At 38.2% G+C, this 15,405-nt stretch overlaps 4 protein-coding genes across 4 annotated transcripts; 2 read left to right on the top strand and 2 right to left on the bottom strand.

Annotated features, from left to right (window-relative positions):
- Positions 1–866: 866 nt before the first annotated feature.
- LOC108199393 (probable pectate lyase 5) lies at positions 867–2,712 on the top strand. The gene is made up of 4 exons (XM_017367192.2): positions 867–1,033; positions 1,242–1,982; positions 2,063–2,201; positions 2,292–2,712. The coding sequence occupies exons 1-4, from the start codon at positions 906–908 to the stop codon at positions 2,511–2,513; spliced, it is 1,230 nt and encodes a 409-aa protein (XP_017222681.1). The 5' UTR covers positions 867–905; the 3' UTR covers positions 2,514–2,712.
- A 2,165-nt stretch (positions 2,713–4,877) lies between these two features.
- Positions 4,878–6,561, bottom strand: LOC108200008 (vignain-like). The gene is made up of 4 exons (XM_017368061.2): positions 5,953–6,561; positions 5,612–5,844; positions 5,379–5,519; positions 4,878–5,301 (listed from the first exon to the last, which is right to left on the bottom strand). The coding sequence occupies exons 1-4, from the start codon at positions 6,395–6,397 to the stop codon at positions 5,044–5,046; spliced, it is 1,077 nt and encodes a 358-aa protein (XP_017223550.1). The 5' UTR covers positions 6,398–6,561; the 3' UTR covers positions 4,878–5,043.
- A 1,122-nt stretch (positions 6,562–7,683) lies between these two features.
- On the bottom strand, positions 7,684–9,245 carry LOC108200009 (uncharacterized). The gene is made up of 2 exons (XM_017368062.2): positions 9,010–9,245; positions 7,684–8,025 (listed from the first exon to the last, which is right to left on the bottom strand). Exons 1-2 carry the CDS (start codon positions 9,112–9,114, stop codon positions 7,939–7,941), a joined length of 192 nt encoding a protein of 63 aa, XP_017223551.1. The 5' UTR covers positions 9,115–9,245; the 3' UTR covers positions 7,684–7,938.
- A 156-nt stretch (positions 9,246–9,401) lies between these two features.
- LOC108200007 (putative multidrug resistance protein) lies at positions 9,402–15,363 on the top strand. Its single transcript, XM_017368060.2, has 7 exons — positions 9,402–10,850; positions 10,955–11,009; positions 11,128–11,312; positions 11,390–11,847; positions 11,943–12,483; positions 12,565–14,519; positions 14,809–15,363. Exons 1-7 carry the CDS (start codon positions 10,656–10,658, stop codon positions 15,182–15,184), a joined length of 3,765 nt encoding a protein of 1,254 aa, XP_017223549.1. The 5' UTR covers positions 9,402–10,655; the 3' UTR covers positions 15,185–15,363.
- Positions 15,364–15,405: the final 42 nt, after the last annotated feature.

The following is a 15,405-nucleotide window of genomic DNA, read 5'->3' as shown; positions in this document are numbered from 1 at the left end:
CTTTTTATAACGGTATAGCAATTTTTAACAACACTTCCAAATAACAAACCTTCTACTCATGATTTATCATTGAGTTAACGCTTTGAATCGACAATAGTATATTTTTTAATATAAAATTTAGTGTCATATTTTATATAAGATTTCACATATTTTCATCACTCATTTTTCCAAATTGAAAGAACGGCCAGATAAAATGGTAGTGCGGTAGTACTATGGAAAAACCATTTATTGAACTATTTTACATGTGAATAAAAAGTCCAAACAAGTGACTATGAAATCACTAAAATTAAAAAGCAGATCACCGTCAGTGCCCCTTCGTACCGTTAAGTTGGTTCCACATTGTTTCTAAATTTTACTTTGTTAAACAGACTACTTAATTTATAAGTATTTCTGCTTTAAGTAAAAACGTGCTCTTTTTCCCGAAAATACTGTATACCGGATATATTTGGTTTGATTCGATTATAGCGAACAAAAGATTTTCACTTTGCATGCAAGAAGTAAGGTCATATACAAAGATCACTGCAGTAAGGTTTAATCTTCTGCACAGCAGAAAGATAGTTGCACATCTGTCGGTGATTCGGCTTAATAATAATTAATTTCTTTTAATCTTGTTAATTTGTCTAATAATTATTCTTTTCTCATGTGCTACAAACACAAGTTTCTGCATTGTTTTCTAGCTTCTGCAGAGGGCCCCACAGACCCTTCAATAATAACTAGGGTAGATGAGCAATGAAAAAATCACCTATGGGAAACTTGGAACTTCTGTTTTTCTCAAATAATTACTAATAACTATCTTTTTATTCCATTTTTTTAATTTTTAAAAAATAATAACAGGGCTTCAAGTCCTTTATATTAGCACCACACTCATCTCAAACTTGTTCATTTTCTAACTCTCTTGTACTTTAATGAAATACAAAGATATGTCAATTGCACAGGCTTTTCTTCTGGTTGTTTTTCTTGTTCAAGCTCCTGGCTTTATTCAATGTTTTCGAAATGTCGAAGATCCAGAGCTTGTAGTGGAAGAAGTGCACAGGTATGGTGCATTACGTTTTTGGGAAATTTGCAAAAATACCCGTGTTTTCAAACTTATTTTAGTTGCAAATAAGGTTACAACGCTGGTTGAAAACAGTTGATTTTCAGGTTACTGGAGTTGAAGACGAGGTTGCATATATGGTTGCACTGTAAAAATACGGAAAAATGTACTTCTGAGTCTTGATATGGTTTTTGGTTTGTTGTTGCAGGAGCATCAATGCGAGTAGGAGGAATCTTGGTTTTCTGTCATGTGGGACTGGGAATCCGATAGACGATTGCTGGAGATGCGACAAGAATTGGGAGAAGAACAGGCAGAGGCTGGCAGATTGTGCTATAGGGTTTGGAAAACATGCTATTGGAGGAAGAGATGGTAAAATTTATGTGGTCACTGACAATAAGGATGATGATCCTGTGAACCCGAGGCCTGGGACATTGCGGTATGCTGTGATTCAAGACGAGCCTCTCTGGATCATTTTTAAACGCGATATGGTGATCACACTGAAAGAAGAACTCATGATGAATTCCTTCAAGACTATAGATGGCCGAGGAGCAGACGTCCACATTGCAGGAGGACCCTGCATTACTATTCAGTATGTGACCAATATTATCATCCACGGTGTTAATATTCATGATTGCAAGCGAGGAGGGAATGCTAATGTCAGAGACTCTCCGGATCACTTTGGCTGGAGGACTGTCTCAGATGGAGATGGAGTGTCAATTTTTGGAGGGAGTCATGTTTGGGTTGATCACTGTTCTTTATCTAACTGTAGAGATGGCCTCATTGATGCCATCCGAGGATCGACAGCCATTACAATTTCAAACAATTACTTGACACATCATAACAAGGTTATGTTGTTAGGCCATAGTGACACTTATACACAAGACAGGAATATGCAGGTGACTATTGCCTTCAACCATTTCGGAGAAGGCCTAGTTCAGAGGATGCCAAGGTAAAGCTGCAATTACTGCGATTTCATATCTGGTATATTATCTGGAACCTGTGATTCATTAAATTTACCTACATTTGCAGGTGCAGACATGGATACTTCCATGTGGTGAATAATGACTACACTCATTGGGAAATGTATGCTATCGGGGGGAGTGCTTCGCCTACTATCAATAGCCAGGGCAACAGATTTCTGGCGCCTAATAATGAGTTCAACAAAGAGGTGAGAAGCGATCTTTATTCATTGCTATGCAATCACTAGTGTCGTAATTGTTGTCAGTGACTAATATGCGAGTCATGAGTTATCCATTAGGTTACAAAGCATGAAGATGCGCCAAAGACAGAATGGAGCAGATGGAACTGGAGGTCTGAAGGAGACTTGTTGTTGAATGGTGCATTTTTCACTACTTCAGGAGGAGGCACGTCTTCAAAATATGCCAAGGCATCAAGCCTAGGCGCGAGATCATCGTCTCTTGTGGGGACGATAACAGGAGGGGCTGGTGTGCTTAGTTGCAGGAAAGGCTCCCATTGCTAACTGATGACCTTGAGTGGCAAAAGAAGCCATGGATTTCTTAATATTATATCAAAGCCAATTGTATTTACAATTTTGCATGCTTATGCAGCACCTTAAAATTACAGATGGTCATTCTGTTAGGCCATCTTACTTTCCTTAAATGATTAACACCTTAGCTTTTTATATTGCAAAAAATAAAAAGAACTGTATTTGGTAGATCTTTTTTAGTATTGAAAGGTGTCTCAAGAAACAAGAACTGAAAATTTTGGTAAGATACTAAGATCAGATCTAGTCTGGTGCCATATTAAATTATTGTCAAGTATAAGACTTCTGAGCGAGAGGGACAGAGAGAGAGGGAGAAGGAGAGGGAGAGAGAGGGAGAGAGGGAGGGAGAGAGCGAGAGAGAGGGAGAGAGAGGGGGAGAGGGAGAGAGAGGGGGAGAGGGAGAGGGAGAGAGAGAGAGAGAGAGAGAGAGAGAGAGAGAGAGAGAGGGAGGGAGGGAGGGAGAGGGAGAGGGAGAGGGAGAGAGAGAGAGAGAGAGAGAGAGAGAGAGAGTCACATGATACCAAGAATATGCAATAATGGTAAGAAAATGAACACGACAAAAGCCATAACCACTTACTATATAAAAAGAACATAGTTTCTGAATTCTAGATGGGCAGTTGCAACTTACAAAGGTCAGACAAACCTACAGAATTCATAATTTGGACTCAGCATTAATGCACAGATCTTATTTTCAAAGTACAGCAGACTAATGTCCTGTTCCTCCCGCTATCAGCACAGGAAGTAGTAACATGCAAATTTTAAAAGCTCTGTTCTGCACTCATTCTTAACTACATCTGTTGCCGACAGTAAAAGAACTTCTCATAAATCTCAGCAATGTGATACCACCAACTCTCTTTATGGCAACGCTCAAAACTACATCTCATTCTCATCACAAAACATGGGCTAGCAGTGATTTTTGCAGCAAAACAGACTAAAGATCTAACAGTTTTTCTTGCATTTAATATCATGGTCTCGACTCTCGCTCTCCATCCTGGAATGTTTAATGACTACCTTCATAAAGTTAAGAACAAATATAATTGAAATTTTAGGGAATTCCTCAGAGGCATTTATCAGCATGTCGAATAAGTACCCTACTTGGTCACTTAATGGATAATACGCGACGAGGCTACTAGATTCCAATTTAATGATAGTGTTTTGCATTTAAGAAGAATTCAAGTATGGGTTGATTGGGAACTCTGATCAACAATCTTAAGATTTAAGTTCATCCTTTCTCCTTTTTCCGGGCTTGAGTTATCGCGTGGTACATCTGGATTTAATGTTGGCATTTACTAAAAATTAGATAACTACAATAATATACAGGGAAGATTCGGTTAAGGAGGTACAAAAATTGATTGTAATCATGTAAATCTCATTGATAAATTCAGCCAGATGAATTAAGTTCCCATCCTTGATGCATGAACTCGATCAGGCAAGGGATTATAGTAGCCATTAGGCATGCACCTTAGCTAACATTGATCTGACCTAAAAAAATAAAGATGCTACTCCGGGCACGATGGCTCCAGCAACGATTGAGACTTGTAGCGAGGAGGCACAGCTGGGAGAAGGCGCGGGTGTGGGAACCGCAGCCAATGCTTCACCGGCTGCACTTTCCATTGATTTTGTTGCAGGCCCTCCGGCTAATGCAGCTGCCTCTCCCATCAAGTCTTTGGCAGACTTTGGAGATCCGGAGGAAGCAGCAGCCTCAGAGGCTGCAGCAGCAGCCTCTGAGGCTGCTGCATCATCAGCCGCAGAGACTGCAGAAGCCATTCCAACGATGAATAAAACAACAAGGGCTGCAACAAAGACAGACCGACATGCCATTTTTTTTAATTTTGCTGCGTACTAATAACAATGAAATTGACAGAGATTTAGTGTAGTGTGATATGATAATATGATAAAATGTAATTCAATGAAGAGTTTGTTGCAGGTTTTACGATAGATTTTGATAGAATGGATATTAGTAGATATAGGTTAAATGATGAAAAGTTACCGGAGGGTAAGGGAAGCCATTCATTATATTTAGACAATACTGGCTGTGGTTTCTGTTCTTTTCTAATTCTCTGACCTCTAATTGTATAAAAATCCGTCTTAAACTCGTCTACGTTTTTTTGATAATTAAACACGCTCACACACCCACGTCGTCTAAATATATGTCTACCTGAGAAAATGCTACCGATATGCCATATCTTTCAGTGAGCTGACAGAAGGCCTGTCAGAGAAGCGGCCACCGGACTGACTCAAGGTTGAAGCCGAACCAGAGACATTCGTTTACTTCTTGTTGTTTCGAAATGGACTTGTTTCTAGCTTATTCATTGTCATTCCACAGTAAGAAAAGCAAGCTTATACACACACCAAAGTTTGTTTTATTTCATTTCACAGAAAGAAAAACAAGCTTATACATAGAAACATAGATAAAGACTGCACTTTGTGACCACCACCACATACATATAATCAAACCAAACAGGAAGGGTCTCTAATCTTTTGTTTATTGCAGTCTTGTAACATCTCAGAGCTCGTCCTTCTGAGGCACAGCTTTCGGGTTATCTGCAGTAAGCTTGACAGGGTATGATGCTTCCATGGCTATGCCACATATTCCCTCCGCTGCATTTATATCACGAACCATCCTTATGTAACCTCTTTCTCCCCAGTCAGTTCCCCAAGAGTTCTTCACTATCCAGTACTTTGTCCCATCATTAGTTGCTCCGTAGCCCACAACTGCCACCCCATGATCTAGCTCAGTTCCGCATTCTCCAGTGTATACACCCTTCCACAAAGTAAAGTATAATTCAGTTTATTCATATATGATTACACGAAGTGTAATAGAAATGGTTAATTGACTACCTCTCTGTAAAATTGCATATCTGAACCACCAGCGTCGATAGCAACTGATACAGGCTGATTTGCAACAGCTTGTGCTAAGGCATACTCGTTATTTTCAGGTACATTCTCATGCCCATCAATCTTAACAACTGGAGCATTCATCTGTAATGCAAGATAAACGTTCACATCAGTCTTCATAAACACGTTAATAAGCACATATTCGCGGGAAATTGTGATAAGACCATAGTACTAACCTTTGTTGCATCACACCTTTCATCTCTTGCTCTGTACGGGTAAACTCTCTCAGTTGTGACTCCACCACTTCGCTTGATGAACTCCAGTGCATTCTCCATTAGTCCTCCATTGCAACCCTGGTTATCAGACTCACAATCGACAAGCTCTTGCTCAGATAATGAGACTAATTGATTTGTCTTGATTTTATTTATACCCTCAACTCCAACTATAGCTGAAAATGCCCAGCAACTACCTGCACATGAAATGCATTATTAGAGGATTTTACTTCAAATCTTAACTGTTACAGATTTGAAGTCATACTAAATTCGAGTAAGACTCAAATAAAAGAGGTCATATTTACCGCATCTTCCTTGATTTTTTATAGGGGTGACTGCACCATGCTTCCTCCAATCAACAGATGATGGCAGATGTTTAGTGTTCTCATGCATAAATCCAGTCCTGGCACGATCACCACGGAGACTTCTGAAGTGTTTCACTTTAGAACCACCATAAGAGTTTCTAAACTCATGATATGTCATGTCTGCAAACTTGTTAACTTCCAGTTTGTAAGGCTTGTTCATCTGGTTCACTTTGTGAATATGCTTCACATTCGTCTTGAACACGTTAAAACGTATCTGCTTCTCTGTCAAGTCTCTGGAAACTGTATGGTGGCTCCTCCACCTCTCGTACAAATCCCACAACCTTTCATCCGTAGCCAAATCCTGTTCAGTGACCTCAAAGTTCTCTGCCACCGCGAACACCAGTGCCCCTGAAAGAAAAACCAGCAAAACCAACCCCGTCTTCATGACAGTACTGTTGTATCACCAGTTGATTCAATTCAAGTCTGTCTAAGAAATGATAACTATGAAAGTGTGTAATTTTCAGCCTGATGTATATATGTGTACATGTACTAAGTAAAGATAAGCATCGACAAATGAAGCAAAGTTCGATATGATAAACTCATGCAATGCATGCCTGATTTTATACGGAAAAGTAGTTAGTCTTTTACAGCTTTACCAGAAAATAAAGGGGGAAAGTGGAGAGTGCTGATATAAGATCAGTCTGCTATTTTTAGAGTTGGATACTCAGGTTTGGATTAGTACTTGTATAACTAAAGAGGTTGTTTTGCTTAGATAAGATGATGAGATGAGCACGCTGATGAATTTACTCTTAAGCTGCACGACATCTTGCAGGTAGGGTGTGATAAACCATGAAACTTTAGCAGTTATACAGAAATATCCGAAAACCTGAAAAGAAAGTTGCTTAGGGGCATGCTATTTGTTATGCTTGCTTACATATGATTTTAACTTAATTGTACTAAAGTTACACACAAGAGGACAAGGAAAATGAGCTGCATGATTAATGGTGGTAAGATTTTATGGTATTCATCGCGACAGTAACTGCAGAATCAAAATGTCGATAACTCTGTATATGATTGTTTCACCAAGCTTATCACACAATCATAAAAACTTTGGAATTTGGTTGCTCTCACCAGTATACTCAAACAAGATTTCTGTTTGAATTTCTATTGCCTGGGAAGAAAGGGTACTGTGACGCATAGTACTCATGAGTATCTAATGTATCAGATGCTTTAGAATCGCTGAAGAACAGAGACAATTTACAAAAGCCTAACTATTCAAACAAACAAAACCAATTTAAGCATCACCAACATGCTCATAAAACTAAAAGCACAACTTTTATCAACTTCTTGATATGCTTCAAACTGTATAAGAAGCTTTATCTTCACCGGAATTAGACAACAAAGAGGGGACTCAATATAGGAGCTAGCCATATACGAAAACACGAAGCAAATTTAACTTAAAGATACTCCAAAGTAATAAATTACAGCAAAAAACTCATGCCCAAATGGAACATGTTCTTGGCAAGTAACAGCCATTTCTGTGAAAATATGTTTATGAAACAAACGAGTACTATCACTTCTCCCTCTACAGAACCACACACCATAGTGCATTCACAGGAGCCAAATCATTAGCAAAATTCAACTTTAACTGTAAATTAGTGCTATAATCCATAATCAATCAGGCATCTGGCCCAAAAGCTGCATGCATTATTCATATGAAATATATTCCCCTTTCCGAATCAAATCCACAATTCATATTAAAAATGAGTACACACACCAAAAACTGCGTCCCTAAACATATGAACCAATGACAAGGAACGATGCAGTTAATCATCATACAAATTCATTAATGACAATTCTATTTATCATTTGGTACAAATTTCATATTTATGAATTCTGGCACGAGAGTCTGTGACCAGAACGATTTATGAAAAAGTAAAAGCTGAAACAGAAAGTTCACAAGAATGCCATAAGCGGTTGATCAAATTAGGCATAGGAATCCTTTTCTTTTGCTTGTTGCAGTAGCTCTTGTCTCACTCTCCTGATCTCATCTTCCTTCTCCATTCTTTCTTTCTGGAATCATAAAACAAAGCAAAATCTTGTGTTAGTAGGAAACTAACACAGAAGATACATCGATCAAAAGTATCACATCACATAAATTACGACTGCAAACTAAAATGTTGACATAACAAAGGGAGTGAGTGAGCAGTGAGGACTGGTTCTCTAGTACGGATCTGGCGGAAAAATTACACTTCTATGAAGATTGAAGGCAGAGATTACACACACTGCGAAGGTTCATTCACATACTACTTGACTACTCGTTTTCACTATCCCAGTGTGCCAACGGAAACAATTAAACCTGGATTTTCCTTTATTTCGAGAAATTAAACATGAAAATACCAAATGCAACAACATGTAGTGCTTCCTTTGGTTGGGAGGAACAAAATGAAAGAATGAAAATTGTAAGTATTTCTCCACGAAATGGTAAGAAAATTCATTTCCATTCCATTCCATCCAGTTTCATTACTTCCAAGTCCAACCAAAACCATATTATGGCACATTGAGGTTCACAGACGAAAAACAAAACTCATTGAGCAAATTTACTCAGAGTGCTTTATCAATACAACTCAGTCCTATCAAAGCCTATTCTTTCCTATAGCTTCACCCTATAAGCATTTTCCTATCTTTTCTCCCTTTCTTTTTAACAAACCTGTATCCGAATTGACGATAAATTCTTATTTCTCAACTCTTCCGAATCAAACTAACAACCAGCTTGCTCTTAAAATTCTTCACCAAGCAACCAACTTCACAAAAACTAACCCTCTATCAAAAATCAAAAACCCACCCCAACCACATAACGAATCAAAATCTCCAATCTCTACAAATCACACAAACATAACTACCCATATTTCAAGAATCAAAATTTCAGATCTCAAATCAGCTTAAAAAGCAAAACCCAGATAAAAAAAGACACCAATTAAGCTAAAACACAAGAAAACAACACAAAAACATACAGCCACAAGAGATTGTAAGTACAGAATGGGGGGAAAGAGGGACCTTTTCATCTTGACGAAGGGCAATATAGACGTGGATTTTGTCCATGGTTTCCCAGAAAAGAAATGCACCCACTGACATTCCAAAGAAAGTGCTCACTTTCACCATCTTCGATTTGATCTTGGGTGGTCTGATTTGAAATTTTTAGGGATTTGATTGTGAGAAAGCTTGTGTTGTGGATGTCAAATATTTGGGGGAGAATATGAGACGGTGTCGTTCGGTTAATTGACTTCCTTAGAGACCTACATGGCTAGACTGATAGGAGTAATATTTATTGTTTTAGTAAAATTTCGATAAATTAGTTTAATTCACTTTATAATATATCACTTAAAAAAATTATAATGATTAATCGGATCTATAAATTTAAATTGGAAAGAGTATATTTATCGGTCCAATTGGAAATTTTTAAATTTATGTATAAATCAAAAAATTATTGAATTTATAAAATATTACTCTCTCTAGTTCATTATATAAGGCGTTTGACTTTTTACACGTTATTTTAATTGCTTTAACCGTATAACAAATATTAATATTTTATAATATTTTTTTGGAATAAAAATATAATATAATTATTTTCATTCAGAAAAAGTTAAAAATATTAATTTTAAACATGTGATCAAACCTCTTAAAAATACATAGAGGGAGTACTGCCTTTTATTTGATATATTGACGGAACACTTATCAAGAACTGAACTTGGTCTACAAAATTATACACATTTTTTACCTTACATAAATCGCATAATATTGATGTTTTGATGGTTAGCTATGTACCGCCAGCGACACCAACCAACAAGAGAATCAACACATGCGTTAAACATACTACTATAAATCTCGACAACACTGCCATCTGTGACCAAATTCTTCACCCAACAATTTATCTGTTCTAGCGGAATCAAAGTTTTCGAGCTTGTAAAACACATGCAAGATAAATTCACAACATTTGTCATCAACCAAAGATTTTTATCAAATCTTGTAATTATATATATGCTTGTTAGGCATTTATCATAGACTATATCAAATTACTAGACGTTACTGTCTTGATCCTTAATACTTAAATTAATCACTAAACAAACAATAAGCAAAAACAAACTCCACAACTGTCATTTGGACAGCATCTATTTCTGCTAGATCCTTCTCCTGTTTAGAACGTTACCGGATATAATAATAAATCAATCATTTTCGTATTTCAGTTTATGTGATATATGACCTCCTCTTCGGTTTTAACTTTACTTGCTAAACATTTTGTATCCGAACCCGATTTGGAAATGCTTTTTCTCTGCTTTGTATTCCCCTGCCTGCTGGGATATTTAAACATCAAATATACACATGCATGAAGGTTTTACAAGTTTTTTTTTTATCATTCTAGCTCCCACAATGCAAGACCAGTTCTATTAGAAAGGCTTTTATAATACATTTTGTTAGCTAAAGACAGGCAGAAAGATGTTATGTCATCAGAGCTGCGACTTGTTAGTTCGATTCCAGACAGTGACACACTGAGAGCTTATTCTGCAAGGAGAGCCGGCTTGGCTTATTCCGAGATTTTTTTTATAAGATGGAGTCTATACTGCAGTACTAGAATCTGCCTAGCTCCCTGTATGAGTTGGTGATATTATTCTCCGAAGAATTGTTTGATTCGAGAGGGTAAATTAATGGGGAGTAAAGGTGGCGGTGGAGGTGGCATTTTTAGTTATGCAGATGGTACAGACAAAGTGCTTATGTTTTTTGGTACTTTAGGTAGCATTGGAGATGGCTTGATGTCTCCTCTTACTATGATTGCTCTAGCCGGTGTGATAGACCAGTATTCGGATAAAGGCCCTGCTCTGCCTAATGATGTTGTCGACAAGGTATGATTTTTTATCAGAATTTAAAACTTATGTGGTTATGCATGGTACTAGGTTTCAGTAACCTTATTGAACTGGTTTGTGTTGTATCATTGTTCTGCTTATAGTACTCGCTACGACTGCTCTACATTGCTATCTTGGTTGGAGCCTCTGCGTTTGTTGGTAAGCCATTGTCAGGGTATTTTAGATACTGGTTCAGAAACATTGGATTGAAATTTTACTTTCTGGACTAATTTGATGATGTTTTTGTTATCTGGTCCTGAATTTATGTATTTTACAGAAGGACTTTGTTGGACGAGAACTGCAGAGAGGCAAGCGTCTAGAACTCGGATGGAATATTTGAGATCAGTCCTCAGGCAGGAAGTTGGATTCTTTGATAACAAAGATGCTTCCTCGACAACTTTCAATGTTGTGTCTACTATGTCCACAGATGCTCACTTAATCCAAGATGTCATAGCAGAGAAGGTTCTTTTTCTTAATTCCCCTTTTATCTGGTATAGAATTTAAAATGAATCTAACATTTAAATATCCCATATCTGCAGATACCAAACTTTCTGGCTCAAATCACAGCACTTATATCAGGCATACTAGTGGCCTTCCTATTATCATGGCGACTAGCGTTGGCTTGTTTGCCCTTTGCAATCGGATTTGTTATTCCAGGTGTAGGATTCGGGAAATTAATGATGAATTTGGCTATGAAGGCGCGGGAGGCTTATGGAGTAGCAGGAGGTATTGCAGAACAGGCAATCTCATCTATCCGAACTGTTTATTCCTACGTGGGGGAACACCAAACATTAGATAGATTTAGCCATGAACTTCAGAAAAGCACAGACATTGGTATAAAGCAAGGGTTTGCTAAAGGATTACTGATAGGAAGCATGGGAATGGTATTTGTTGCTTGGGCATTTATAGCGTGGGTCGGAAGCGTTTTAGTTACTAAGAAAGGAGAATCTGGTGGCCATGTTTTCGTGTCTGGCATCTCCATTATTCTGGGAGGAATGTACGTTTATTGTGAATTCTTCATCATTATGTAACTCCTTTCATAGGCTTATGAGTTTATAACAAGTTAAAGTGAGAATGTCTTACAAATTTCAGGTCCTTGATGGGGGCTCTTCCAAATCTCTCATTCATTGCAGAGGCAAAAGCAGCAGCTACCAGGATGTCCGGGATGATAACAAGAAAGCCTGAAATAGACTCTGAGAATAGCCGTGGAAAAATTCTAGAAGATGTGAAAGGAAATATTGAGTTTAAGGAGGTTTCTTTCTCATATCCATCTAGACCGGATACTATAATTCTTGATGGATTTAACCTCAAAATTAAATCTGGGAAGACTGTTGGTCTTGTTGGAGGTAGTGGCTCTGGAAAGTCTACGATCATTGCTCTGCTTGAAAGATTCTATGATCCGTCCAAAGGCGACATCTTTCTTGATGGACATAAAATAAGGAAACTTCAGCTCAAATGGTTAAGATCCCAGATGGGCTTCGTTAATCAGGAGCCAGTGTTGTTTGCAACATCGATTAAGGAGAATATACTCTTTGGGAATGAAGAAGCTTCGATGGAACTTGTTGTTTCTGCAGCAGAGGCTGCCAATGCGCATGAATTCATTGAACAATTACCCCATGGTTATGAAACTCAGGTAAGTCACAGTTTCTGTTATTGTACATTACTTATCTCTTCATACACTGCTTATTTTGATGAAGTTCCGATGATTGTTTAGGTAGGACAATATGGGGTTCAATTATCCGGGGGACAAAAGCAGAGAATTGCGATAGCAAGAGCAATGCTTAAAGACCCTAAGATTCTTCTACTTGACGAAGCTACAAGTGCTCTTGATGCAGAATCTGAGAAAGTTGTGCAAGAAGCCCTCGATCAGGCTTCAGTTGGGAGGACAACTATAATCATTGCTCATCGTCTCACTACAATCCGAAAGGCTGATGTGATTGTAGTTCTCCAATCAGGGAAAGTGATTGAATCAGGCTCTCATGACAAATTGATGCAATCAAATGGCGGTGAAGGTGGCGCCTACTTTAATATGGTGCAGATGCAGCAATCAGCAACACAAAATATGACCTCTACTAGTTCGAACCATGGAATATACGGACGAACATCCAACACTCCATCTCCAAGGACGCCTATTAGTGTGAGATCAAGCTGGCATAATAGCCCTGTTTCCCCTTTCAGCCAAGAAATAAGCATGAGTATGGCTCATTCTGTCCAAGCATATACTTACCATGATAGTGATAGTGAGGATGAGACACTCGAGTTTTCTTCAGAGCCTAATCCATCACTATGGCATTTACTGCAAATGAATGCCCCTGAGTGGAAGAAAGCCTTGCTTGGATGTCTAGGGTCTGTTGGTTTTGGGGTGATTCAGCCAGTCCATGCTTATTGTTTGGGATCAGTAGTGTCTGTATTCTTCATCACCGATAACGATTCTAAGGTACAATCAGAGACCAGATTCTATGCTATTGTTTTCACAAGTTTGGGAGTTCTTAGCTTCTTCGCCAATCTACTCCAACACTACAATTTCGCCATCATGGGAGAACGCTTAACCAAGAGGGTGCGAGAGAAAATGCTTAAAAACGTGCTAACCTTTGAGATTGGATGGTTTGATCACGACGAGAACACAAGTGCAGCTGTATGTGCTAGGCTTGCCACTGAAGCAAACATGGTTAGAGCCCTAGTTGGAGATCGCATTTCATTGCTGCTTCAGGTCATTACAAGCGCTTTTCTGGCCTTTTTATTTGCCTTGATACTTGCGTGGAGAATAGCTATTGTGATGATAGCTGTTCAGCCTCTGGTCATTGCATGCTTTTACTCAAAGAGTGTTTTAATGAAGAGTTTGTCTGGAAAGGCACAAAAAGCACAAAATGAAGGAAACCAACTTGCAAGTGAAGCAGTTGTGAATCATAGAACCATCACTGCATTTTCTTCTCAAGAAAGAATTTTAGGACTTTTCGAAACTACACTGAAAGGCCCCCAAAAGGAGAGCATTAGACAGTCATGGCTTTCGGGTTTAGGCCTATGTACCTCACAGTTTATAACAACTGCTAGCATGGCTTTGACATTTTGGTACGGAGGAAGGCTTATAAATCAAAAACTAATAAACTCAGACCATCTGTTTCAAGTTTTCTTCATCTTAATGAGCACCGGTAAGAACATAGCAGATGCAGGAAGCATGAGTTCAGATCTGGCACGAGGTAAGAATGCCATTAGAACAGTTTTTGCAATCCTAGAAAGGAAAAGTGAGATCGAACCTCAAGACTCTGAAGGGATCAAAGTTACAAACACACTTAATGGCTGCATAGAATTAAAGAATGTGTTCTTTGCATATCCATCAAGGCCTGAACAACTAATTTTTCAAGGCTTAAGTCTCACAATAGAAGCTGGTAAAACACTGGCACTCGTCGGACAAAGTGGTTCAGGCAAATCGACTGTCATCAGCTTGGTTGAAAGATTCTATGACCCTTTGAAGGGATCAGTACTAATTGACGACCAAGACATCAAGAGCTACAACCTGCAAAGTTTAAGGTCACATATTGCATTGGTGAGCCAAGAACCTACTCTCTTTGCAGGAACAATTCGTGAAAACATTGTCTATGGAAAAGAAATGACTACAGAATCAGAGATCACCAAGGCTGCTAAGCTTGCCAATGCTCATGAATTTATAAGGTAAAAGCTTTACTGATATCTTTACTACGTTGTACTCCTTCTGTCCCAACCATTTCTTTACACATTCCTTTTCAGGATGACTCATCCAATTCTTTATATTTCAAAAGATACCAAATATAGTAAATTTTTATAATACAAAAATTAACCACTTCCACTACTTTTCTCCACTATACTTAATTTATATACTATTAAATATCAACCGGTCTCATCATTATTCTCACTTTTCTTACTTTTTCACACTACTTTACTTATTTTCTTAACCTCCGTGCCCAACCCAAATGTAATGCAGTTCAATGAAAGACGGATATGAGACGTACTGTGGACAAAGAGGAGTTCAGCTCTCTGGAGGGCAGAAACAAAGAATAGCACTTGCGCGAGCAATACTAAAAAACCCTGCCATCCTTCTCTTAGACGAAGCAACTAGTGCCCTTGACAGTTTATCCGAAAATCTAGTACAAGAAGCCCTGGAAAAAATGATGGTTGGCCGCACTTGTGTAGTAGTTGCACATCGACTGTCAACAATACAGAAGTCAGACACCATAGCTGTTGTGAAAGATGGGAAAGTAGTTGAGCAAGGATCACATACTCAACTACTAGCTGAGGGAGAACAGGGCTCCTATTTTTCGTTAATAAAGCTCCAGAGAGGCCAATCTCCTATTCGATGAATCTGCATTTTGCAGAAACCTGATTTTTATACATGTTGGACTATGAATCTGAATTTTTCTTGTAGAATATCTGAATTGCATGCTTAAATTGTAGTATGTTAATACAGTTTAGAAGAAGAAGCATTTCTTGCACACAGCTATTCGATTCCTTAATGACAGGAAAATAGTATTTTAAAAATTCTCCATTTATTAAAAAATCACCGGATTAGTTTGATTGATCT

This window comes from Daucus carota, chromosome 8 (genome assembly GCF_001625215.2).
Source record: "Daucus carota subsp. sativus chromosome 8, DH1 v3.0, whole genome shotgun sequence".
Lineage (NCBI taxonomy): Eukaryota > Viridiplantae > Streptophyta > Magnoliopsida > Apiales > Apiaceae > Daucus > Daucus carota.
This window is presented reverse-complemented; position numbering and strand designations above follow the sequence as displayed.